We start from the raw sequence: 25,804 nt of genomic DNA, 5'->3' as shown, positions 1-25,804 counted from the left end.
TGGTTTCTCCTTTGCTGCTGTTCCCAGCCTCTCTGGCCTCAGCTTCTGCCCTTCTGTATGGCCACTGCTTTTTTTTTTTTTTTTTTTTTTTTTTTACCTGTTTCAACTTGCTTCTTCCTCTGTAACGAACGGTCTTGGTGTCTGCCTCTCAACTCTTTCTTTCCACTCCCCCTCCAACCCCCCCTCCCCCAACCCCGAATCCATCCCCTGTACCTGGTCTCTGAGTGAGCCTGCTGCTTTCAGCAGAGCAGGGCCAAGAACTCTATCAGCACCCACTGAGGTCTGAGGCACAGGAGAGCAGCCCTTCTTCCATTGACCATTTTATTAGCTTAATTGCAGGGCTGACGTATCGGTGCCCATGGGGACAGAGCAACTGAAATGGATACCCAAGGGAGGAGGGTGCTGGGCCCTAAATTATTCAAATTCTGTGAATCAGCATGAAGGCCCATCCTGGGGGTTGGGAAGTTTGGAGACACTAGGATCTGAAGGTGCAAAACTTTAGGCTTTAAGAGTATATGGGGCTGGGGCCTGTGGGTGAGAGCTGTGTGTCCCAGCTCAGCTACATTCATTGCTTGAATTCTGGAGGCTCCTTTTAGATCCAGCAGCTTTCCTCCCAGAGAGCGACTCAACACCTTAGACTCTGGTGTTGTGTGCCAGGTTAACTCTGCCCTCCTCATTGGAGTGGTGCTGAGTCTTAGACCACTCCAGATGGTCCTGTGGAGCAGGTATGCAGCGTACACCATTTCCTCAATCCCTGTAGCCACTCCAGGCTAATACTTTACTGTGGGCAGGAGGGAGGGGCTGGTTATGGTTAAAGTTAGGGATTAGAGGCTAAGGGTTAGAGTGAGGATTATACAGTCAAGAAGGCACATACTTCAGAATCCTGCGTATCAGAAGATGACATTGAATTTCTTTCTGCCTCCACCTCCCAAATATTTGAGATTATAAGTATGTGTTCACCAGTTTGCTGGCCTTGAAGTCCCAATAGTCAAGGATGGCCTTGAGCTCTGGACTCTCCTGCCTCCATCTCCCAAGTGCTGGGATACAGGCATATAATACCATGCTGTTTCTGCAATGCTGGGAACTGAACCCTAAGCCTCATGCATGGTAGGCAAGGACTCTTAACTGAACTACAACCCAGCCTGCCCTCCCCTTTTTTCCCCCCAAAGACAGGGTTTCTCTGTGTAGTTTTGGAGCCTGTCCTGGAACTCACTCTGTAGACCAGGTTGGCCTAGAACTCAGAAGTCCTCCTGGCTTTTGCCTCCCGAGTGATAGGATTAAAAGCGTGCACACACCCCCCCCCCAGCCCAGCCTTCCTTTTCTTTACTAATAGAAATAGTACTTGTCCTAAGAGTAAGTACTTCCCATACCAATAATCCTTAATGCTCCTAAAACCACTAGCCATTTCTGTAGCACATGCTTTTTGAAAAACATCTCTGGCACAAGGAAGGCAAGAATTCTGTCAGAAGCTCCATCGTTTTGAGTCAGCTGTGGAGGGAGGGGATTGCCAGCTGACTAACCTCTGGCCTATGGGGTCCAAACTGAAGACTCAGACAAGGCAGACACACTGTTCTTTTATCTAATTCTGTGATGTTGCATGTCTTTGGTTTAAATCTACCTGGAATTTGCTCACGCCTCAGTTCAACAATACACGAGTAGACTTTTGATCCTCCAAACAGGCCATTGTAAAACAGCCAGTTCAGGGATCATTACTGCCTTTGCAAAGGAGTTACTCATGGTTTAAAACAATCAGCAGAAAGCTTTGAATACAAAGTATATTCAGAGGAACAATTTGAACCCAGAATCTATGTGCATAAATCTGTATTTACTAGTTAGTAATTTTCTTGTCCCTAAATCTGGCCTTACCAAAGCCTTTGGGCTGTGTGGGTTCTTAGGTGGAGGAGAGAGGGATAAGAAAATACTAGAGACTAGACAAGAAGACAGAAACACAGGATAGCTTTGGGAGGGCCCGAGTCAATACCCAACAGACCTGAGGTTTAGTCAAAAGGGCTTTTAATAATATGCCAAAGGGTGAGGCAAAAGACCTTTCCCTTGCAAGATTACAGCACACCATACAGCCAAGTGTAGACCCTTCCAAACACCTGGTAAACACCAGTGGCCAAGTCATCTCCTTATGTAGCCCTGCTGGGTAAAGCAAGCTCAGATTCTGACCCTGCGTAAGTTCTCATTAGGAAGCCTCTGTGGGCTCCCACAGGGCTGAGAGGTAGCCAACTGTAGAGGTCTTGCCTAGCATGCAAAGACCCTGGGTTTAATTCCCACTACTGCAAGGAAAAAAAAGTGTTTGGGCTCCTCTGAATCTCAGTGCAGCACTAACTGTTCAAAACGTTTCTTTGTGAATCACATGGTGTGCCTGAGGTCAGGAACTTTTGGGAGTTGGCCTATGGCCTTCCTCCTGAGGCAGTCTCTAGTACCTGCAGCTGCGAGGCCTTCTCCAGGCTAGATGATCACAATACATGCGCTTGCTAGGTAAGCACTCTACCACTGAGCTAAATCCCCAACCCCACGTCTGGCTTTTTACATGGATCCTAACTTTGGGTTGTCAGGCTTGTGTAGCTAGTGCTTTGACCTGCTGAACTAACTCTTTAGCCCTGTTCTCTGTAACATAAGATGTTTACATTTAGATAAAGAATCTCCGGAGTCCCCCAAAACACAAAGAGGAAGACAATACCACCAAGAATACTATAAACATTTCATTTTATTTTTTTTTTTAAGAAAGTAGCTTCAGAAAGAGGAAAATAATCTAGATCATTTATATATATATAATTTTTTAATAAAAACCTTTACATAATCTTCATGCATAAAGACCCAGGCAGGGGTGGCCATATTGTCTGTGACAGCCCCAAACATCAGTTGTCTCAGGCCAGAGCCTGGGACTCCCCACAGCCAGCAGCAATGTGGTGAAGGCCTGCCCCCAGGGCCCAGCCAGACCTGTCTTAGTGACTATTTTACCTTCTGGGAGTGTGGGTGAAAGGTGGGAAATGGTCTTGGCTAGATGGGAGGATTGAGAGGAACACCTTTCACATTCTTCATCCAAACTCCTCTGGCAAATCCAGGAAGATGACTGATAAATCAGGGGCTTCCCAGAGACACATTTTCTGTGGTTTGAGGCCACTGCACATGATAGTAGGGCAGGTATAGTGTCCATAGGATATACGAGGCATGAACCAAAGAGCCTTTAAGATCTCTGCTTCCATAGCAGACAGCCCTTCTATCTTCAATGTGTCAAAGAACAAGGTCCAACCCTCTTTTGACTCCCACACTCACTGTTAAGAAATCTTCAGGGACAAGCGTCAGGGACGGACAGTCAGTCATCTACCAGACATTTGTCTTGTCACTTGTCTCAGTCTTTTCAAACAGCAATGATACAGAAGAGCTGCAGCGGTGTAGGTTAGACGTTGGCATAGGGTGTGTGTGTCACAAGACTCAGAACTTGGTGTGGAAAAGAATTCCCTGTTTTTTCTGGGAGGTTCTGCAAAGAGGTTTTATTGACCATTTTTCAAAAGAAAAAGAAATCGAATATTCTTGAAGTTGGTAAATGGAGACCTGTGGTTTTTTTTTTTGTTTGTTTGTTTGTTGCTGTTCCAAAAGCCCTTGTATGCTATGTTCAGTATTAGGAAAAACCCTGAACAACTAGTGGATGCTGCTTAGGGCAGCAGAAAGGGAGGGAGGATTCCACATCAACCCTGAAATTGGAAAACTGTCAATTAAAACAATGCTAGAAACTGCTGTGTAGTGAGTATGAATGGGCATGAGTGTGATGGCAAGAGCTAGGTTCACTGGCTCCCAACAGTCAGTTCTCGCAGGTAGGACTGTGTAAGGCCACGAAGTTCCTCCAAGGCATAGTCCTCAGGCATGGGGAGCCTGCCAATGTGGGGAGCCAACAGACGCAAAGGGACTCGTTGAGGGTCTGGTGTTGAGTTGGAGGTGGCATCAGGAGCATGCTGCAGGCTCAGTACTACCCGAAGCAAGTTGGCTACACGTTTGGCCATATCTAGAGAGAAAACCACAGTAAGTGCTGACCACACGGTACTGATGCGGGGTGTCATAAGACAGGAAGTAAGCCACAAGCAAGGAGAGCCCCCGTGCTTACCTGACTGAGCCAGGCGGTCCTTGGCATTGTAACATGGAATCTGCTCTATCCGGTTGCACAGTGAAGTCACTTTGGTGTGTAAGTGCTCTAGTTCATAACCTGAGCATTCCACCTGCAGAGAAACAGACCATTAAGGACAAAAGAAACTTCTACCTCAACCCTCCCCACAGATTACACAAAATCCCAATGACATCTGATAGGAGGGAGGAGAAAAAACAAGAAGCTGGTGGCAGTGCCCATGCTACTACCACAGCATCTATTTGCTGAAGACAAGAGAAAGTACACTTAGCCTTGGGCTTGGACAGGTCTTGAGATGATGATTCATAAACCACATGGTTTTAACACAGCACCAAAAAAAACTTTAGGGCAAATCTGATTCAGAGACATTGTAAGAGGTGGTATTCAAACCAGCATTTAATTTACATCTCCTTATTCATAGCTGCAGGGCGGTGGTGGCGCACGCTTTTAATCCCATCACTGGGAGGCAGAGCCAGGTGGATCTTTGTGAGTTCAAGGCCAGCCTGGTCTACAGAGTGAGATCTAGGACAGGGTCCAAAACTACACAGAGAAACCCTGTCTCAAAAAACAAAAAGTTCATAGCCATTCCTAAAGCAGTGCAGGACCTCCTCAGTCTATACACTCTCCAGATCCACCCCCTATGATTCCAATTATAGTCAATGCTGGCCTAATAGGCCAATCTTCTCGTTCGCTGCCATGGGTTTTACTGTGGCTTGGGCCACCACTACTTCTCACCTCAAACAACATACCACACTACTGTTGGCGTCACCTTCTACATCTAATTGGTGACCATTTTATTTTTTTTTCTTTTTCAAGATTTATTTATTTATTATGTATACAGCATATATGACTGCAGGCCAGAAGAGGGCACCAGATCTCATTACAGATGGTTTTGAGCCACCATGTGGTTGCTGGGAATTGAACTCAGGACCTCTGGAAGAGCAGTCAGTGCTCTTAACCTCTGAGCCATCTCTCCAGCCCTGGTGACCATTTTATAACCAATTGGTTTTTGAGATAGGGTCTTGATATGTAGCCCCAGCTAGCCTGGAACTCACTGTATATCCCAGGCTAGTCCCAAACTTTCCTCTATCCTCCTATTTCAGCCACATCTTTAAAAAACAAAGCTGATTTACTTTTACCCATTACTTATATTCTTTATACTTTGCAGCAACAGCTTATCCCATTTACCTCAACCTTGACTCTCAGTTAACCTATCTTTCTCACTGTGGACCACCCAAAGTCTCCAGCCACCTCCCTCCTTTTACAGGTTTATTCAAGATGCTCTCCAAGATGCATTTTCCATGGAATTTACTACTTATTCTGTGTTGGTGAATGGCTGGTATGGAAGCATGTGGAGGTCAAAGGACAACTTGTGTGAATCCATTCTCTCCTTTTACCATGTCCGTTCTGGGGTTTGAACCCAGCCTGTCAAGCTTGGCTACAAGCACTTTATCTGCTGAGTTATCTGACTAGCTCTGGAACTCACTTTGAAGAAGGCTTGCAGAATTCACTGATTTATGTCTATATACACACTGTTACCCTCTGCCAGAACCTTATCACTGACTTTAAATAGTGGTAAACAAAATGAGGTCTTTGTGTTCATGAACTTTACAGACAAGAAAATATCAAGTAGTAATTAACCTTCAAGAATCGTAAGCTATGATAAGCTGTGGGCATAGAGAAACTGGATGTCTATTTTAGAGTAGGGGCATCAGGAGAAGCTTCCTTTGGGAGACCATATGTAAGCTGAGACCTTCCTAACAAGAGAAAGCCAAACTTTCCAGGTAAAGCAAACAGCCATGTTTACACATGGAGTAAAGAGGAAAACAGCACGAGAACTGGGAAGGTTTAAACATTTATTTTTACTGTGAGTGCTCTGTCTACACATCTGAGGAAGAAGAGGGCACTGGATCTCCTGGGTTAACTGAAGTTAATAATGGCTGTGAACCATCATGTGGGTACTAGGACCCGAACCTCTGCAGGTGCATCGACCGCTCTTAACTGCAGAGCCCCAGGTGGAGACTGTTAAGTGAAGACTGTTTCATTAGCTGTGAATGTGGAGACTGAGCCGCACTGCACCACTGACTCCCTCAGACTAGATCAGGCTCTCTCTTTTGTCCTGGCACACCGTCAGCAATCGTCATAAATCTTCTCTTTTACTCTACGGTGATTTCTGCCTTACTTGTATACGTCTTCCCCCACTGAACCAGTACTTTTAAAAGGTAAGGGAAAAACATACTGTTTACCTCCACAGCTCCCAAATCCATCACAGTACTCAGCATATTTGGGGTTCTTAATGACTAAGTTGCATCAATGAACTGATTTCAACTAGAAAGGCCTCTTCAATGATTCCCGAATTATGCCCATTATATGTCTGACCCAGTGTGAGGAATTAGAAGTGGATGAAAATAGGAACCATTGTCAAAAGTTTAGTGTAAGGTCCTACGCCAAAGCCCTGTGCCTATTTTGTGTAACCTTCATCAAAACCCTGTTGGATACACTTTATAGTCTATGCCACTGTCCACTCCCTGCCACCCTCCCGGGGAGATGGAGTGGTTAATTAACTTAGTTCCTTAGTCAATGTGGGAAACCTAAATCAAATCTAATAGTTTGACCTGAGAAGCTTGAGCTATGAACCTCTGTTCAATGGTATGTAACCTCACAACAGAAAAGATCTTCCCCCAAACGTCAAGAATATATAAATATGGGGAAAAAAAAAATATGATCTGGCAGGTACAAAAAACACAGCACAAGTTTTGGTAGCAAGGGAGAGTACAGCTCACACTTCAGGGGAAAAAGCAGAGCTAGCCAGTGAGATGGTGCAGCAGGGGTTTGCTTCCTACTTCCCAAACTTGTCCTTGCATCTCCACACCTGTGCTAGGGTGTGCAGCACACTTACTCTCTTCTCAACAAAAAAGGGCTATCCTGGGCTACACAGTGAGTTCCTGGCTGGCCTAGGTTATAGGGTAAGATTAGCTAAAACAAACAAACAAACAAACAAACTAAAAAATAAAAAACCCCAAGTCCCATCTTCAACAATATATTTATCAATTAGACTGGCCTCACACTTCTGATCCCTTTGCCTCCATTTCTCACTGCTGGGACTGTATGTGTGCCGCCATTGTTTCCTTCTGTACTGTACAGCATGGCTTTTGCGGTTTGGTTTTTTTTGAGAAAGGTGTCTCTACAGTCTGGCTATCCTGGAATTCACAGAGATCCACCTGCCTCTGCCTCCCGAGCACTGGGGTTAAAGCCATGTACCACCACACACTGCTACAGTATGACTTTTTGAAATGGCTGGTTTTAAGGGCCTATGAAAAAGAAAACTAGACAATGGTTTAAGGAATTTAGGTACCTGCTGAATACGGTGGAGCATTTCAATTACTCGAATGTAATCCAGGTAAACAAGCCCAGATGTTTCCCAGTCCTGAATTAAGCTGCTAAGCTCTGGAGGTGCCAGATCTTCTAAGAATCCTTTCAGATAGTCATAGTTTTCGTTGATAATAGCATCTGAAGAAACAAAACATTGACTGCAGTGTATAAGGGTGTAGTTCCCAATGGTATAGAGGACCAGGCACAAATCTAAGGCAGGCAGGCTGGAGAAGCAGATGTTGTGGAGGTCGATAACTTTTGGCTGCAGACCTCGGAGCAGCTGTCTCTGGTGGTGTTAACATTCCCACATGTAAGCAGAGAGCGTAGTGCGCAGCAAGGACATCAGTGGCAGATAATACTACAATAGTGCCATCTTTCCCTGTCCCATAGCCCCTTGCCCAGACCAAGCCTCTTCTGTAGCATTTTGGAAGAACATTGATCTAAGTCTGCCATGTCCTAAACTGACATCATCTCTGCCTCAGCCATCATGAGGGCTCAACAGGTTGGAAAAACATGGGATAATTCCAGGAGATGTAGGCCTTTGCACTCACCAGAAGCGAGGTGCCGGATAACAAGTTTGTGGCAGCGGTTCCAGTGGCCGGCTTTAAATAAATAGAGGCCTCCAAGTGCTTATTGGATTCCATGTGTGCTCGAACTGCTTTGGCCTCATGAATCCACTCAGCAGGCACACAGAGCTTCTGCATTAGGAAAGTCTCCTTAGCCCAGGACTCGGGGGTCTCTGACAGCTGGCAGTGCCGGGTAAGCAGCTCCCGAACAGCCTTCTCACGCATGCTATGGGAAGAGAGAAGCCCGATCATCATCCTGGTCACAGAGAAGGCTAAGAGTGGTCCTTTGGACAGTCACTCAAATGGGTCATCTCCATCTTTAGGAGACCACTTCAAACTTAAAAAGCAAAACAAACCACAAAGTCATTCTTTGAAATTATGACTTTTCTTAAAATATTTTTATTGTTTTTAGTTATATGTGTACATGTGTGTGTTGGTATGTATGTGCGTATGAATGCTGGTGCCCTTGGACTTCAGGTGTTGGACCCCACAGAGCTAGAGTTATTATAGGCAGTGTGAGCTGCCTGACACAGATGCAGAGGATGAACTCAGATCCTACAGAAAAGGAGCAAGTGCTCTTAACTGCTGGGCCATCTCCCAGGCCTCGAGTCTTGAGATTTATAACATGGCTGTATCTAACAGGTGTTCTAAGCAGTAACTTGTTGAACAGAACCTGAAAAGACTGAATTTTTAGGTATTGCCTTGAGGTGCTAGACATTATTCACTAGGTTCAAAGGCTTTTCACTCACCTTGAGTCCTCAATGTGTAGGAAGACAAAAATGGCCCACTCCCATAGCCCTTCACTTTCCAGTTGGCCAGCATAACTGGCCTGTAGCACACCCTCACATTGTTCAGACAGATGGGTATAGTTAAGAGCCCGCAGCACTTCCCAAAGGTGCCAGCTTAGGCGGTAGTCCAAAGGATCTGCAGTTACACTTCGAGGTTCCAATAGCTGATTGAGATCGTAATGTCTGAGGAGAAGAAAGTATTCAGTTAGGATACTCAGCTAGCAGATCATCTGTACTGAAAAAACTGTTCTGTGTTTCAGAAGACAAAAGAAACAGAGGGCAAAGAGTGAGAGGTCTTATCAGTAATACTAGACACCTCTCTCACGAGGGTGTGCCATCCAACAGGTTTGGTATCTGCTACTTTTTGTTTTTTTCCCTCGAGACAGGGTTTCTCTGTGTAATTTTGGTGCCTGTCCTGGATCTTGCTCTGTAGACCAGGCTGACCTTGAACTCACAGAGATCCACCTGCCTCTGCCTCCCAGTGCTGGGAATTAAAGGTGTGTGCCACCATCACCTGGCTCTGCTAGGTGATTCCTAACCATGTTAAAAACCTCAGGCCTTTTCAGACTGTTCTGTTAACTGATGTCATTGAATGTTAAGTTTTCAGTTGTCAGTTAGCTGATCTTCATGAAGGTCATTTCTTCCTACAGCTTGTAATGTTCATAGTTGTGTGAGAGAAACAAGGTCACACACTGTAAACCAGGCTGGTCTTGAACTCACAGAGATCTGCTTGCCTCTGCCTTCCAAGTGCAGGGATTAAAGGCATGAACCACCACAGCCTGGCAATTTTGGTCATTCTAATGTAGTAGTATTGAGTGATGGTTTTACTCTTTATCCATTAAAGCTTTTCTCTGTGTAGGATAAGTAACAGGAATAAAACCCAGTGAAACCTGGTTCTTTAAAAGACCAATGAAATTGTAACTGCATAGACTAAGAGAAGACAAAAATTATCAGTGTCAGGAATTTATGACTATTATAGATTCTACAAATATTTTAAAAGGGTAAGAAAAAGCTATGAATAACTTTTTTTCTATTTTTTGAGATAGCCTGTTTGTCCTGGAACTTGCTATGTAGACCAGGCTGGATGCAGAGATCTATCTGCCACTGTCTCCTGAATGCCAGGGCTGTGAAAAACTTGATGTAAAAAATTTACTTCAGTAAAATAAACCCTCCAGAGCACAGAAATGATAGCAACTTGACTTGAGGATAAATTGAAAATGTCAAAAGTTCTATAACAATAAGCAAGTTATATAATATTAAAACTTTAGCAAACTGGGGGTGGGGTGGGGGGAGCTGGAGAGATGGCTTAGCAGTTAAGAGCAATGATTGCTCTTCCAGAGGTCCTGAGTTCAATTTCCAGCAACCACATGATTTGGTGCCCTTTTCTGGCCTTCAGGAATGCAGGCAGAACACTGTATGCATTTAAAAAACTTTAGCAAACTGGAACTTAAAAAATATAAAATTTCTGGACTTGTCAAGACAGCCCTGGGTTATGGCTCTTGATTTCAAGTCTACCAACTTGAGTTCAATCTCCAGGACCCATATAGACAGAATGGACTCCTTCTCAAGGTGTGCTCCAACTCATATATGCACAAATATGCACATGAATTAGAAAGAAAATATCCATAACTCTAATTCTAGGTAATTTGACACCCTTTTCTGACCTTTAAGGGCACCAGACACTGGAGTGTTGCATTGATATACACAGTCAAAAACAGTTACAATAAATAAATCTAGGCCAGGCATGGTGGAGCACACTTGTAGTCCCAAGCACTCATGCATGAGGCAGAGGCAGAGGCGAGACGATCTCTGTAGGTTCAAGGCCAGCCTGGTCTACATAGAGACCCTGTCTCAAGAGCAAACCAACTATCAAAAAACCAAAATCCAAAAAAGCCAAAAGACTTGAATAGATGTTAGCAAAAAATAGATGAATGATAAATTTTACTTATATATGTACTATACTTTCTTTTTTATAACTAACACTTAATATTCTGTATTTAAAGAAAACATCCTGAAAAGTAGAAACAAGCTGTGACCTATTAGTTGTGAACAGAAAACAGAAAACCAAAAATCTTAGTTATTTCTAAGATAAAGTAAAAAGAAGTATCAAAATAATTTTAATCATTTAGATATAATAATTGCATGAGTTAATTTATTACTGTTAAATAAGCCATTCTCCATTTATTAAAAACATTTCATGGAGGCACATTACTATAATCCTAACTCATGGGAGACTAAAACAGGGGAAATGTGATAGTTCAAGGCTAGCCTAGGGTACATAGAATGAGTTCTAGGCCAGTCTGTTTAGAGACCCAGTCTCAAACTACCAAAATAAAGACAAATAAATAAATAAATAAATGTATCAAAACAAATATATACAACACACAGAGAATATCACTATATACTATACTAAGTTCTGAAGAGGACATGTAACAGTTAGAGATTTTATACATTACTAGTGAGAATGGAAAACAACAATCACTTTGCTTTAGATTGGGTCTTGCTATGATGCCTGGTGGACTGAACTTATGGACTCCAGTGAAACTCTCACACCTCAGTCTCTCTAGTAGCTTGTTGTTCAAATCTTAGATGGTCTTTTTTTTTTTTTAATTTATTTTTTATGTCGTTTATTATGTTTACAATGTTCTGCCTGCATGTATCCCTGCAGGCCAGAAGAGGGCACCAGATCTCATTACATATGGTTGTGAGCCACCATGTGGTTGCTGGGAATTGAACTCAGGACCTCTGGAAGAACAGTCAGTGTGCTCTTAACCTCTGAGCCATCTCTCCAGCCCCTTAGATGGTCTTTTAATAAAAAAATCCAGATCCAGATATCAGGGTGAAAGCTGAAAGATCAGAGAAGTAGAACAGCCAGACACTAGTTCTTACCTCTACAAAATCCTCAGCCTAAAGAGAGTGAGTTCCTGTTTCCTTACGCCTTATACACTGTTCTCTGCCCTGCCATATTACTTCCTGGTACTAAAGGCGTGTGTGTTTCCCAAGCAAAGGCATGAGATCTCAAGTGCTAGGATTAAAGGTGTGTGCCACCACTGCCTGACCTTTATGTCTAATCTAGTGGCTGGCTCTATCCTTTGATCCTCAGGCAAGTTTATTAGGGTACACAATAGTAGCTTGTGTACCCACAGTACACCACAGTAGCTTGTGTCAAGTTCTGGCTTATTACAGCTAGTGTGTGAATAAATATTCACAGCACTTTATCCCTCACACCCAACCAACAACATCTAACTACTCACCAGCAAATCACTATGAAATTACATAAAAATCTACAGAATTAGAATAAAGATTCCCTAAAACCTCTGCTGTTCACATTAAAATTGATAAATCTCACCACCATGCTGAGTGGTAAGAAGCCAGGTACAAAAAGAGTACAGAATGACTTAAATATGTAAATTCCTGAAACATCAAAATTAAATTATAGTCAACAACCCCCCTAATCATTGTATAGGACTGAGGATTAATTCCCAAATCACATTAGGGAATTTCTGTAGGTGACAGAAATGTTTCAGTTGTGTTGGTAGTTATTCTGTGATGTCTATCCAACTGCATGCTTATTTATATGTAAACTGTATCTCACCGAAATTAACTGACACAATTACCACGCCTGGTGCTGATTTACCTGTCACTATAGAGTTTTAGGAGATGGAAGCAAACATCCTGAAGTGGTCTCCGTGTGTCTTTTTCTTCCTCTACTATACAGCCCAAACCCTCCAGGTATGAAGGAAGAGGGGAGCAGGCATACTTATCACCCTCCGAAGTATTCTGTAAAGGAAGAATTTGATATAGCAATATAAAAGTTGTGAGTTTTATCAACTAGCATTATCATGTCTCAATTATTCATGCATTAATTAATGAAACATGCATTAAGGATGCTGTAATGCTTAAAAGAATCAAGGCTTTTAAACGTTTTTGATACACCTGTTTTCAATCTGGTGACGACTTAAAGGAGCTCAGTAGATTCCCTTACTTGTCCACTTGTCACAATTCTTTTTTTCCCCCTCAGATTTGAGACAAGGCCTTTTTATGTCAGTGGTTCTCAACCTTGCTAATGCTGCGACCCTTTAATTATAATTCCTCATGTAGTAGTGATCCCCAACCATAAAATTTTGTTTCTACTTCGTAACTGTAATTTTGCTACTGTTATGAATTATAATATTATATTATAATATAATTAATTATATTATAATATAAATATCTGTGTAATGTAAATATCAACTTCAATGAGAAGTTGAGAGACAAGGTAAAGGATGATGTTTTGACCTTGTTGTGTGTGTCTTGATTTTACAGTATTTTCAAAGAGGGCAATCAGTAGTAAGTATTATATTATAAAATGTGATTCAACGGCTTTTTCTCTGTATTCCTTAAAAATAATTTTTTTTTTCTTTTTTGAGACAGGGTCTTCACCACTAGCCATCTGCTTTTGCCTCCCAAGTGCTGGGATTAAAGGTGTCACACCCGGTTTGCAGGACTTCTCTGGAAAGACAAAACACACACCAGAGTTCTCACCTGGCTCTTCTGAACACACATACCTGAAATGCTTCTTCATACATGCTGAGAGCCCTGGAAATGGAGGCTGTTGGAGGAAGCAAATACCAAAGATGGACAGCAAGTGCACGTTTCCAATCCAGCTGGGAGCACACATTGATTTGCTTCTGTTCTGAGAGCTGCCACACCTGCAGGAGACAAAAGCATTACCATGACAACTTGGTTATTACTGCCTGTCTACAAGCTGCTCCTTATGGTTTTGTTTTTGAGACAGGACCTCACTATGTATACCAGGCTGGCCTTGAACTAAGATCCTACTGCCTCTCCCTCTCCCAAGTGCTAGTATTAAAGGAGTGTGCTGCCATACCCAGTCTTAATGTAATGGTTTGAATATGAAATCTCCCCTCCCATAATTACAAGACAGACATAAAGACACAGAATCAGATAATCAAAGAGTAAGCAGCAAAAACTGGGCTTAAAATAATTACTTCCTTTTTGGTAAAACGAAGAGTGGTGGCTATTAAAAAGAATGATACTACATTACATGGAAAAATGGTCATACATAGTAAATTGAAGAAAAAAAATTCAGAATCATTCTCCATAACTGACTCTGCTTGATATAAACACGTGCAAATATGAACCTGTACATCAACACAGATGAATACAGATAATTATAGAGTTCCCTATGTAAACATTACTATGATATGGGATCCATATTTCAACATTAAATCTTTGTATTTACTTATTATTGTATGTAGGCATATGTGTGACATGGCATGCTGTATGTGTCAGGTCAGAGTTTGTGAGAATCAGTTCTTCTCTCCGTCTACCACGGGGTTCCCTGAACTGACTAACTCGGGCCGTCAGGCTCGACAGCAAGGCCTTTCTTTACCGCTGCGTCATCTTGCCAGCTCCAATTTAACATTTGTATAATTAGGCCAGTGAGATGGCTGGCTGAGTGGGTAAAGCGTGGGAAACTGAGTTTGACTCCTAAGACATTGGCAAGTTATCCTTTGTTGTTCATGCATGTACCATGCCATACACACACATGCTTGAGAGTGAGAACACACAAATAAACAAATGTAGTAAGATCTTTCTAAAAATTGTTTTTGAGACAGGGCCTTATGTAGTCCTGACTAAGTACTCACTAAGTAGCTCAGGTTGGTCTTGAAGCTCGGGCAATCCTTTGGCCTTGCCCTCTGTGTACTGAGATTAGAGGTGCACAATACAGCTAACATTGGATTTTTTTTTTTTTTTTTTTTTTTTTGGTTTGGTTAATTGTGTGACATGGTTTTTTGTTTGTTTTTCTAGAAAAGGTTTCTCTGTGTAGCCCTAGCTATCCTGGAACTTGCTTTGTAGACCAGGTTGGCCTCAAACTCACAGAGATTCACTTATCTCTGCCTCTCAAGTGTAGGATTAAAGGCCTGCACCACCATTGCCCAGCCTGACATGATGTTTCGAGACAGGGTCTCTTTTTTTTTTTTTTTAAATAGATTTATTTATTATGTATACAGTGTTTGTATGCCTGCAGGCCAGAAGAGGGCACCAGATCTCATTATAGATGGCTGTGAGCCACCATGTGGTTGCTGGGAACTGAACTCAGGACCTCTGGAAGAGCAGCCAGTGCTTCTAACCCCTGAACCATCTCTCCAGTTCCGAAACAGGGTCTCTTTATGTAGTTCCAACTTTACTGGACTTCTCTAGATCAGGTTTGCCTTGAATTTGGTCTAGATCTCACAGCACTAGGACTAATGGTGTGAGCCATTGTGATTGGCTGCCTGACATTTTAATTTGAAAATATTTCTACATAGAAAGAAGACCATATTGGCAGTTATATTAACAGTGTACAGTTTACAAGAAAAATTAATATGACATTACCGGTTTTCCAGCTAACAGGGCAAATATGCGCAACCTTTCATCCTGGATGAAGCAGTCAGCCTGGAGCTGATGCCAATCGGCTAACTGCATGGTGAGCAGCTCTCGGACTGACTGGCTACCCACCAACTGAGACAAAAGAAGAGCGAGGCGATGATCACCTGTAAGAGAAACACAAGTTTTCAGGTGAGGACTAAGGATTAACCGACCTGATGAAACACAGACCACTGTACTTCTTCCAGGCCTTTGGAGGAAAGACTTGACATCAGTGTTAAAATACAGATACTTTATACTTGAGCAGTGTATCTTCAAAGTGCTTTAACCTAAAAAGGTATACAATATGTAGTGGTAATAGCAGCTTTTCTCCCTCTGCACAAGGCACCACATATCTATAAAATGGAGTCAAGTTAGCTAGGTATGGCAGCACATGCCTTTCATCCCAGCACTCCAGAAGCAGAGGCAGGTGGATCTCTGAGTCTGAAGCCAGCCCTGTCTATAGAGTGAGTTCCAGACAGCCAGGGCTCCATGGAGAAACCCTGTCTGGAAAAACAAACAACAACCAAAATGATAAAAAGGAGGAAAGTGTCACCTGCTCCAGTGTCTGCCATGAAAATGAGATGACCTCACTGAAGACAAGCCCAACTCGAGTGCACCACACAGCACAGAGAAATGAGAAACTGAACCCGAAACAGAAGACACACATGTGGTTTGTGCAGTGTCACAGGGGTGCTGGAAGAGCAGCCAGTGCTCTTAAGAGCTGAGCCAGCCCCAGCCCCATGTCCTGCCAGAAATTAAAACTATCTTTTTTTTTTTTTGGTTTTTCGAGACAGGGTTTCTCTGTGTAGCTTTGTGCCTTTCCTGGAGCTCACTTGGTAGCCCAGGCTGGCCTCGAACTCACAGAGATCTGCCTGGCTCTGCCTCCCGAGTGCTGGGATTAAAGGCGTGCGCCACCACCGCCCGACATAAAACTATCATCTTAAAAGGCTCATTTCACAAATTAGACTGCACCAGGATCACAAGGACATGTGCTGTTAGACCCAGTTAGCTCTGATCTGACCACATGCGGGGGTGGGGGGGGATGGGGGTGGTGGTGTTTTTGTCAACAAATGACCTAAGATTCATGTAGCAAGCAAGCACTGCAGTCCGAGTGGCCATGAACTGCTAGTGTTCTAGGTGACAAAGGAAAAAAGGAAGATCATTTTTACGTCTGTATCTGTTGGTCGATACACATAAATACCATGTTCAACACAGATGGCTAAGTTCAGAGAGGATGCTGATTTATCGTATCTTGATATAATAATTTATTGACTACTTTCCTCTGATCAGAATTAGCCAGGCAATGTTGGTTGAAGTGTTGTTTGTATTAATTTGTTTATTTACTGTCTACCTATCTATCCACCTACCTAACTACATACCTATGTACCTGTCTTTTAGGTTCTCTCTATGTATGTAGCCCTGTCTGTCCTAGAACTCAAGAGATCCCCCGCCTCTACCTCTCAAGTGCTGGGATTAAAGGCGTGTGCCATCACACCCAGCATCAACTGCCTATTTTTAGAAGTTGCTGATTTAGCTTTCTTGTGTTCTATTCCTATAATCTCAAATTGGCCAAGCTCACCAAAACAAATATAGTTAATGGCTATAATTAGTTGGCTTTGAATAAAGCATGTTCCAATACAGTCTGATCAAGAATCTAACCATACATATATAGATTATGCTGATTATGCCGTTATTTTCATCAAGATTTCTGTTAAGATGTTTATATTGTTATAAAGCAATTGCTGAATGTCTTACTGATAGAAGAAAAGTTTAAAAAGCACAAATCTTAAATCAGTAAGTATTTCAACCTAGAAATACTTTAGCTTATATAGATTATTAAACTTATAATGGGATAAATAGTGAGTTATTACAAAAGATCTATGTATAAGACGTTCAGATTATTGTTTCTGGAAACGGGATGGAAAAAGAAAAAAGAATGTCAACAAAGGAGGCCTGAGGATGGCTCAGCGGTTATGAGGGTTTGCTGTAGCAGGGGGGTGGTGGCAGTGGGGGTGCACGCCTTTAACTCCATCACTAGGGAGGCAGAGACTGGTGGATCTCTCTGAGTTCAAGGTCTGCCTAGTCTACAAAGTGAGTTTCAGGACAGCCAGAGTTGTTAAACAGAGAAACTCTGTCTCGAACACCAAACAAACAAAAAGGGGGGTTTCCTGTGCAAGCGTTTGGCCTCTAGCACCTATGTAACAAGTTGGGTGTCTCATGCACACCTGTAAACCCAAGTCCAAGAGGGGCTGGAGACAGGAGGATTGCTGAGGCTTGCTATCTTCCAGCCTAATTGAGAGAACGCTAGCTTGCCCCTATTTCAAGGTGAGACCTTGCCACAAAGAAATAAGTAGACAGTGATACAAGATGACACCTATCAGCCTCTTCTGGCCTCCTTATGTGTGTATAAGTGTTCATTTGTGCGCACACGCACACACAAATAAAATGTCAAAGGAATATGCTAATGTTACATTAAAAGATTGCTAAGAAACAATTATAGCTATCTATGATATTTTAAATGAAAGAACAGAATGTACATCAGGAAATTATCTTTGACAGGCAAGGATAGTCACCTCTATACTACTGAGGACCACTAGGACACCATTTATATGTATATGTTGTTCAGTATGCATGCATTTGTGTATACTTTATGCATTATAAGGATAACCACTGAAAATGTTACGATGACTAAGTCTTAGAATTTGGGTGATTTTGTCCTATTTTTTTCTACTTATCTGAAGTTTCTGATTTACTACAAACGCACATAACAAAATCAACACAATTTTAATTAAACAAATGATATTTAAGTTTCCAGAGTTGTTTAGAAGAACAAGGCATGGTCTCTAGAGGAACCAACAATCTTCTTGGGATACGGTTAAAAGGCAAACTACAATTAAGGAGCAGGGATAGTGCAGAGGATCTCATCCCTACCTGACTGTTGTGCCAGAGAACAGGCCTCACTAATCCTACTGCCTGTGAGGTAGCTGAACACAGCTTCTATGGGATTGTCTCTTCGGGTTAAGGAAACTTCCTCTTCAATCTGGGGTGCAGCAGTACGGGACAGCCATCGGGAAAAAGCTCGTCTTCGCTCCAGAACCTGAATGTATTCAGTGGGCTCATCCAGCTGGCTGTCAAGCTCCTTCAGGTGGCCCCACAGGGCTTCACATAATGTCCACGTCAGGCTCCAGTGCTTCACAACTAAGAAAGTACAAAAAGCAATGCTATCAAAGTCTGGCAATCACTCCTGAGAGCTCATCACTTATTGTGGTGCAAAACACATCAATTACCACCATAAACACTCATTCAAGTTTGTGGGCTCACTACTCCCAACCCGGTCATCTCAACTTATAAGCGTTTTGTGTTCTGACAAATAAAACTTGCCTGGAGATCAGAGGGTGGAGCTAGCCAGAGTTAACTGTAGAGGCCAGGTGGTGGCACACACCTTTAATCCCAGCACTTGGGAGGAGGAAGCAGAAAGATCAGGAGTTCAAGGCCACCCTTGGCTACATACAGGAGATCAAATCAGTTTAAAACAGAAACAGCAGGATGGTGGTAGCTCACACCTCTGATCCTAAGCACTTAGGATCCCAGCACATGGGAGGCTCACACCTTTAATCCCAACACTAAGGAGGTGGAGACAGGATCTTGGCCCCATTCAGCCTAAGGATTTGTAGAGACAGGAACAACGCCCCCCTCCATTTGTTCTGGGATTTCGTACAGGTAAAAAGTCTCTAGTGGCTGGCTGCTCTGCTTCTCTGATCTTTCACCCTAACATCTGACTCCAGGTTTTAATTGTTAAGACTCATTACGATTACACTTCATATAAGTTGCACAGGTACAGGGTATATTTGCTCACTCCATGTACCTGTGATACTTACATAACAAACATAACTTGATGGATGCTCCCTTAAATTCTTCTAGCCTAATTGTGGCTATTAACTGTGATAGTCAAGAAAAGATATTGCAATTTGAAATTCTGCTACCAAACACTTTAAAAAATAATTTTATGTATATGGGTGTTTTGTATGTATGTGTGTCTGTGCATCGTGTGTGCCTAGTGGCCACAGAAGCTCCCTTGGAACTGGAGATATAGATGGTTGTGAGCCTCCGTGTAGGTGCTGGAAATCATTCACCATCTGCACTTCACTTCCCCACAGCAGCAGCAGATTGCTTTAGCTGTTTGCTAATAGAGTAAATATAGAAATACAGCCACAGCTAGGGCTATTGTCCTGCAAATTGACCTCCACACATTTGAGTGGCACATATATGTACATGTACCCCCCCACACACACACACACTCTGTAATGCTGGGCCTGGCATATGAGTCTTATTAAATAAGGTGCCAAAACACCAGAGAAGAGACAGCTGCTTAACAAGAAGTGATAGCAAAACTGAATATTCAAGGTAGGAGACTGAGGATAGACTCCTACTCCCCACTTTGAATCTCATCAACTCAAATGGACAAAAGACCTTTATCTAAGACCTGAGACATTTATACTGTAACAGGAAAACAATGGTTAAACACTAAGATACAGGACCAGGCAGTGACTTCCTGCAGAAGACCTAATAAGCAGCAAGTATTGACAAAATGTACCGGAGCAAAGAGCTCCTGCATGGAGAAGAATCGATGGTCAAAAGACAGATTATGAAATGGGAGGAAATCCTTGCCAGCTGTTTGTCTAACAAGGGATTAGTATCCAGAATAAAAGATAACTAAAAAATAATAAATAAATAAATCAAAAAAATCAATAAATGGTTAAGCAAATGAGCCAACAAATTTCAAATGAAGTACAAATCTTTAGCTACTAGGGAAATGCAAATCAAGACTCCCTTGAGTTTCCATTTCACCCCAGTTGGAATGATCAACATTAACATCAAGAAAAAAAGAAAACCAGACCATTCAAAAAATGAGAAATACTGGTTGACAGCATGTAGAGAAAAGGATCTTTTATGTGTTCTTGTTAGAAATGTAAATTAGTCCAGTCAATATAGCAACAAGTATGGAGGTTCCTGAAAAAATTAAAATGTAACTACAGTGTGATTTAGCCATATGACTTCTTACCCCAAAGGACGAAAGTCAACTCATAAAAGAGATGCCTGTACACCCACTGTGACTGCAGCTTGATTTCAAACAGCAGGTCAGGGAAATCAGTCTTGACTGCTATCAACAGAGGTAAATGGAGAGAGAAAGTGTGCTCTATATACATGGCGGAGGTTTACTGAGCAATAAGGAAGAATTAAACTAGGGCATCTGCGGGTAAATGCACGGTAACCAAAATAAGCCAGACTCCAAACAAAACAAAATAAAATTGGAATTCCATGTTCTCTTTTATAAGTGGAATTTAGGAAAGAAGGACATTATAAAAAGAAAGAAAGGGGTGGGAGGGGGAGAATAGGGGAACCCATGGCTGATATGTAGAACTGAATGGTATTGTAAAATAAAATATATATATATATATTAAAAGAAAAAAAAAAAAAAAGAAAGAAAAACCATGCTTAGTGGCACATGCCTTTAACCCGAGCACTTAGGAGGTAGAGGCAGGCAGAGGAGCTCTCTGAGTTAGAGGATAGCCTGCTCTATAAATTGAGTTCCAGGATAGCCAAGGCTACACAGGGCAACCTTGCCTCGAAAAACAAAAACAGACAGGAAGATATACCTGACAGTAAGGGATAAAGTAATAGGGATAAGAGAGGGTGAATATAATCAAAGCATCTAAGACACACACGCACAGTTAGCACACACCAATAATAATGATAAAGGGCAAATAACAATTGCTATCTCCTGACACAATGATAATTATAAATCCAAACTTCACGTTTCCTAGAAACATATGCTACTGCTAACCTGACTCCTGGGACATCAAAGGCTAGCAGCACGATGTGTACTCACTCTGTACTTCCAGCAGATCTCTGGGTGACTCCTTAACCCAATCTGCGTAATCATGAATGACTGAGACCCCGGGGTTGGGGACAATGAGAGGACACAGCTCGTCTACATGCACAGTGCTATGTTTTAACTTGAGCTCCAGAGGCGTCTGGTATAACTGCAGATCTTCATCCAGCTTCCTTTGTCTCAAACCAAGTTTTTCCAAATGAACTTTGAATGGGGATTCAGATAGACTAGGAGAAACAATAATGAGTCAGAAAATGAAGAAACGGCTGAAATTTTCCTACAACCAACCTTTGCTTACTTCCAACAGAATAAAAAGCATTTCACTGTAATGTTTGTTTTTATGTGACAGGGTTTATGTAGGCCAGGCTGGTCTTGGAGCATGTAAGCAAGGATCACATTGAATCTCTCAACTTCTTGCCTCCACTTCCCCAAGTGATGGGATTACAGGCATGCAGGCATGGACCACCATCCTGGGTTTATGCTGTGCTGGGAATGAAACCATGGGCCTTGAGCATACTATGCAAACACTCTACCAACAGAGCTACTACATTCATGGCCCTCAGAAATGATATTTTCAAGATTTATTTGTATGTAGTGTATGTGTGTATGCTGTGGTCAGAGGCAGAAGATGCCTGTAGAAGCCAGGAGTAGGTGTCAGATAACCTGAGAGTTACAGTGAAAGCTGCCCAGTGTGGGTGCTGGGAAGCAAACCTGGGCCCTCCGAAGAAGAGTAGGAAATGCTCTTGGCCACTCAGACAGCTTTCCAGCCTCAGCTTCTTAAATTTTTTGGTTTTTCGAGACAGGGTTTCTCTGTGTAGCTTTGCGCCTTTCTTGGATCTTACTCTGTTGCCCAGGTTGGCCTTGAACTCACAGAGATCCACCTGGCTCCGCCTCCCCAGTGCTGGGATTAAAGGTGTGTACTACCACCAACCGGCTTTCTTAAATCTTAAAAAGACTAATGAGATGGATTGAAATATTAAGAACTTTTTATATAAATATGTATAAACATGTATAAACTCTAATGACCAATACTGATGTTTATAAAATAATGCATAAATGATACAATGTAGAGTAGACCAATGAATTGTAATGCTACAGCACAGCTCAAGATACAACTGTGGATGGGAGTCAGTAGTTACTGGTTTCATCACTTATTTGTGGTGACACTACAAAACCCAAAGGCCAAAGCTGTATGTAGAATACCTAGTTTGCAAATACTTAGATGTCAAAAGTTATGAAGCCAAGCTTATAGATACTAAATACTTTTTGAGACAGATTTCACATAGTCCTCGAACTTGATATGTAGCCAAGAAAGTCTATGAATTTCCAATTCTCCAGGGTTCACTGCTTGAGTGACTAGATTACAGGTATATACCACCACACACGGCCAGATTCTAAAATTACTCCTTTGTTTCTGTTGTAAATTGAAGTTCTAGAGAATGAAGCCAGGGCATGCTAGGAAAGTGCTGTTCCACTATTCCACTGGGCTATATACTAGCAATCTAAGATAGGTTCTCCTTAGATTCTTGCTATACAGCTCAGTCTGGCCTCCAACTTGTGATCTCTTCTGTATGAGTGCTGGGATTACAGGTATGTAGCTCCAATCCTAGAAATGCTGTACATTGAGATGAGCATGAAGTCAGTCTGACCTTGATGCATTTTAAGATATTAATAATCTCCAAAATATTATAATACCATAATCTAGAGGCAATTACTAAATTTAGAATGGACTACTGTGAGGTTCAAGACACTGATGATTTTTATTTTTCCAAAAATCAACTTCAAAAATAAGTAATCATATTCATTTAATCCATAGTAAATGTACACAAGCTTGTTATGTATTATAAAAAACACCTAAGAAAATTGTACGTATTTTGTGTAAACTCAATACATTCTGTATGGTAAATACCAGAAGACTTAATTGCAGGGACTACATAGGAATGTGTATGATACTGTGTGTACAAAATACACGAAAGACTTATACGTGGGCTAGGAAATTTATATAAAGATGGCAAAGCAGCATGCTGACCTTGGGTTTTGCTGATAACAGAACAGCCCCCAATTTCAATGTTGTCATTCCCCAAAAGCATCAGGAAATATAACTCACGATTTAACGGCTACTGGATTGGGTAGGAATCCATAGTCCATCGAATCGGCAACCTGCTGACTTTCCAGTTCATGGGAACCATGTAGTTGTTCTCCACTGTTAGCAAGAATCCAGTTGGGGCCCCAACCAACCCGAAAGGAACGTCCCATGAATAGGGCCATGTCCATCAAAAGTTTCCCCTTGCCATATGTAATAGATTTTTCAAGAGGGACTAGGCCTGGTTGCCTACGTATTCCCACTGTTTTCAGCTGAACCTCAGGAGCTGGGCTGGGCACTGTGAACACAGTGGCCAGTGGCAGAGGTACAGACCAGGGGGAAGTGGATGGGACATTCATTAGAGATGATGCTCTAGGAGTGCGAGATTCTTGCACAGAGGCACTTGGTGAAAGAAAAGCTCCACTTGCAAATTTTGATTGCAGCAACCCACCAACTGAAACAAGGAAGAAAAGACTCTAAACAACAGTTTATTTCTTCAGTAACAACAAAGATCACTAAGGGTGAAGCTATTCAGTCAGATTTTACAATCTTTACTTTTGTTTTTGTTTTCTGGAGACATAGTCATTATGCAGCTTATGTCCAAGAACTGACAAGGCAGATCAGGCTGGCCTCACCACCATACCTGGCTACAATATAGCTCTGGCTGTTTTGGAACTCACTACGTAGACCAAGCTGTCCTTGAACTCAGAGATCCTACTGCCTCTGCCTCACTAGTGCTAGGATTAAAGTGTGCCACTGTCTGGCTTACAATAATTACTTTAAAAAAATAATTTATTTTAAATTATGTATGTGTGTAGGTGTGTCAACATGACTGTAGCTGCATGTGGATGCCACATGTCCAATCCCTCTGGAACCCGAGTTACAGGTGGTTGTGAGCTGCCTGTGTATGCTGGGAATCAAACTTGAGTCCCCTGTAAGAGCAGTACAAGCTCTCTACCACTGAGCCACTACTCCAGCCCATAATAATTACCCTTTCAGGCATGAAATCAAAGCAAGAACTTTAATGGTTTTATAAAGAAAAAACAGCCAGGTGTGGTGGTGCATGCCTTCAATGCCTGCAGAGGCGGGCATATTTCTGTGAGTTCAATGCCAGCCTGGTCTACAAAGCAAGTTCTGGGACAACTAGAGCTGTTACAGAGAAACCCTATCTTGAAAAACCAAAACAACAACAAAGAAACAAAAACAACAAACAAAACAAAAAACAACCCATGAAGATTATAATGTTAATAACAGTATTAAAAATAAAAGATGTGTACACTTTGCTTTTCAGTAGCTTTAATTAGTAAGCATTATCATTACCACTCACATTTTAAAAGTGAGGAAACAGGGCTGGGAGATGGTGGCACATCCCTTTAATCCTAGCACTCAAGAGGCAGAGGTAAGTGATCTCTGAACGTTCGAGACCAGCCTGGTCTACAGAGTTCCAGGACAGCCAAGGCAGTTACACAGAGAAACACTGTATTGAAAAAACCAAAGGGTGAGGAAACTAGACTCAGCAAAGTAACTCTTTTTGTTTTGTTTTTTGGTTTTTCGAGACAGGGTTTCTCTGTGTAGTTTTGGTTCCTGTCCTGGATCTCACTCTGTAGACCAGGCTGGCCTCAAACTCTCCTCAAACTCAAATTGGCTCTGCCTCCTGAGTGCTGGGATTAAAGGCGTGCGCCACTGCCTCCCGGCCAAAATAACCTTTCTAATATACAAAGCTATCAGTAGCAAGACTGAGTGAAAGCCTGGGTAAAACTCAAGGGTCATATCCTTACTGAAAAACAAATGTGCGGGGCTGAAGAGATGGCTCAGTGGTTAAGAGCACTGACTGCTCTTTCAGAGGACCCGAGTTCATTTCCCAATACCCACATGGCAGCTCACAACTGTCTGTAATTCCAGTTCCAGAGGACCCAATATCCATGGCAAAACACCAACGTACATAAAATAAAAATAAAAAAATTAAAAAACAAAGAAAAACAAATGTGCAATAGGATTATTTTAAAAATGACAGATGCAACTGGAGATAATTATATACACTGAATTACATCAGTCTCAGACATACAAATGCTGCATGTTTTATTTGTAGGTCTTAGATGTTACAGATACCTCATATTATTTATGTACTGATGACATGAAAGAAAAACTGTCTGGGGATTAAAGCTGACAAGTGAAAGCAGGGGACAGGTGCTTAAAAACTTGCCACTGTCTGAACTTTTTGTTTTTGTTTTAAAACGTTATTTATCTTGTGTGTGCATGTAGATGGCATGCATATACCATGGTGAGCATATGGAGGGCTTTCCTTCCACCACGTGAATTCCAGCGATCAAGCTCAGGTCATCAGGCTTGGTGGCAAGCACTTTTATGCACTAAGCTACTTCACTGAGCCATTTCCGTTTTTTAAAAGAAATTATTTAATGTGTATGTGTGAGTGCCTAAATGTATGTATATGCACCATGTGTGTGCCTGTTGGCTAGGAAGCCCAGAAGAGGGTGTCAGATCCTTTGAAACCAGACACAGAGGGTTATAAGCCACCACGTGGGTTCTGAGAACTGAATT

General features: G+C 42.1%; 1 protein-coding gene across 1 annotated transcript in view; it reads right to left on the bottom strand.

The window, feature by feature from the left end:
* Nucleotides 1-3,493: 3,493 nt before the first annotated feature.
* Nup98 (nucleoporin 98 and 96 precursor) overlaps nucleotides 3,494-25,804 on the bottom strand; it is a 98,689-nt gene continuing 76,378 nt past the window's right edge. Inside the window, 12 exon segments of the mRNA XM_028889159.2 lie at nucleotides 3,494-4,012; nucleotides 4,112-4,223; nucleotides 7,485-7,639; nucleotides 8,053-8,121; nucleotides 8,124-8,293; nucleotides 8,817-9,038; nucleotides 12,493-12,635; nucleotides 13,403-13,546; nucleotides 15,237-15,394; nucleotides 18,201-18,467; nucleotides 21,160-21,389; nucleotides 23,270-23,699. Coding sequence (XP_028744992.1) covers nucleotides 3,795-4,012; nucleotides 4,112-4,223; nucleotides 7,485-7,639; nucleotides 8,053-8,121; nucleotides 8,124-8,293; nucleotides 8,817-9,038; nucleotides 12,493-12,635; nucleotides 13,403-13,546; nucleotides 15,237-15,394; nucleotides 18,201-18,467; nucleotides 21,160-21,389; nucleotides 23,270-23,699 — 2,318 coding nt within the window. The 3' untranslated portion in view covers nucleotides 3,494-3,794.

This window comes from Peromyscus leucopus, chromosome 1, assembly GCF_004664715.2.
Source record: "Peromyscus leucopus breed LL Stock chromosome 1, UCI_PerLeu_2.1, whole genome shotgun sequence".
NCBI lineage: Eukaryota > Metazoa > Chordata > Mammalia > Rodentia > Cricetidae > Peromyscus > Peromyscus leucopus.
The sequence above is the reverse complement of the archived record's forward strand: the minus strand, read 5'-3'. Positions and strand labels throughout refer to the sequence as shown.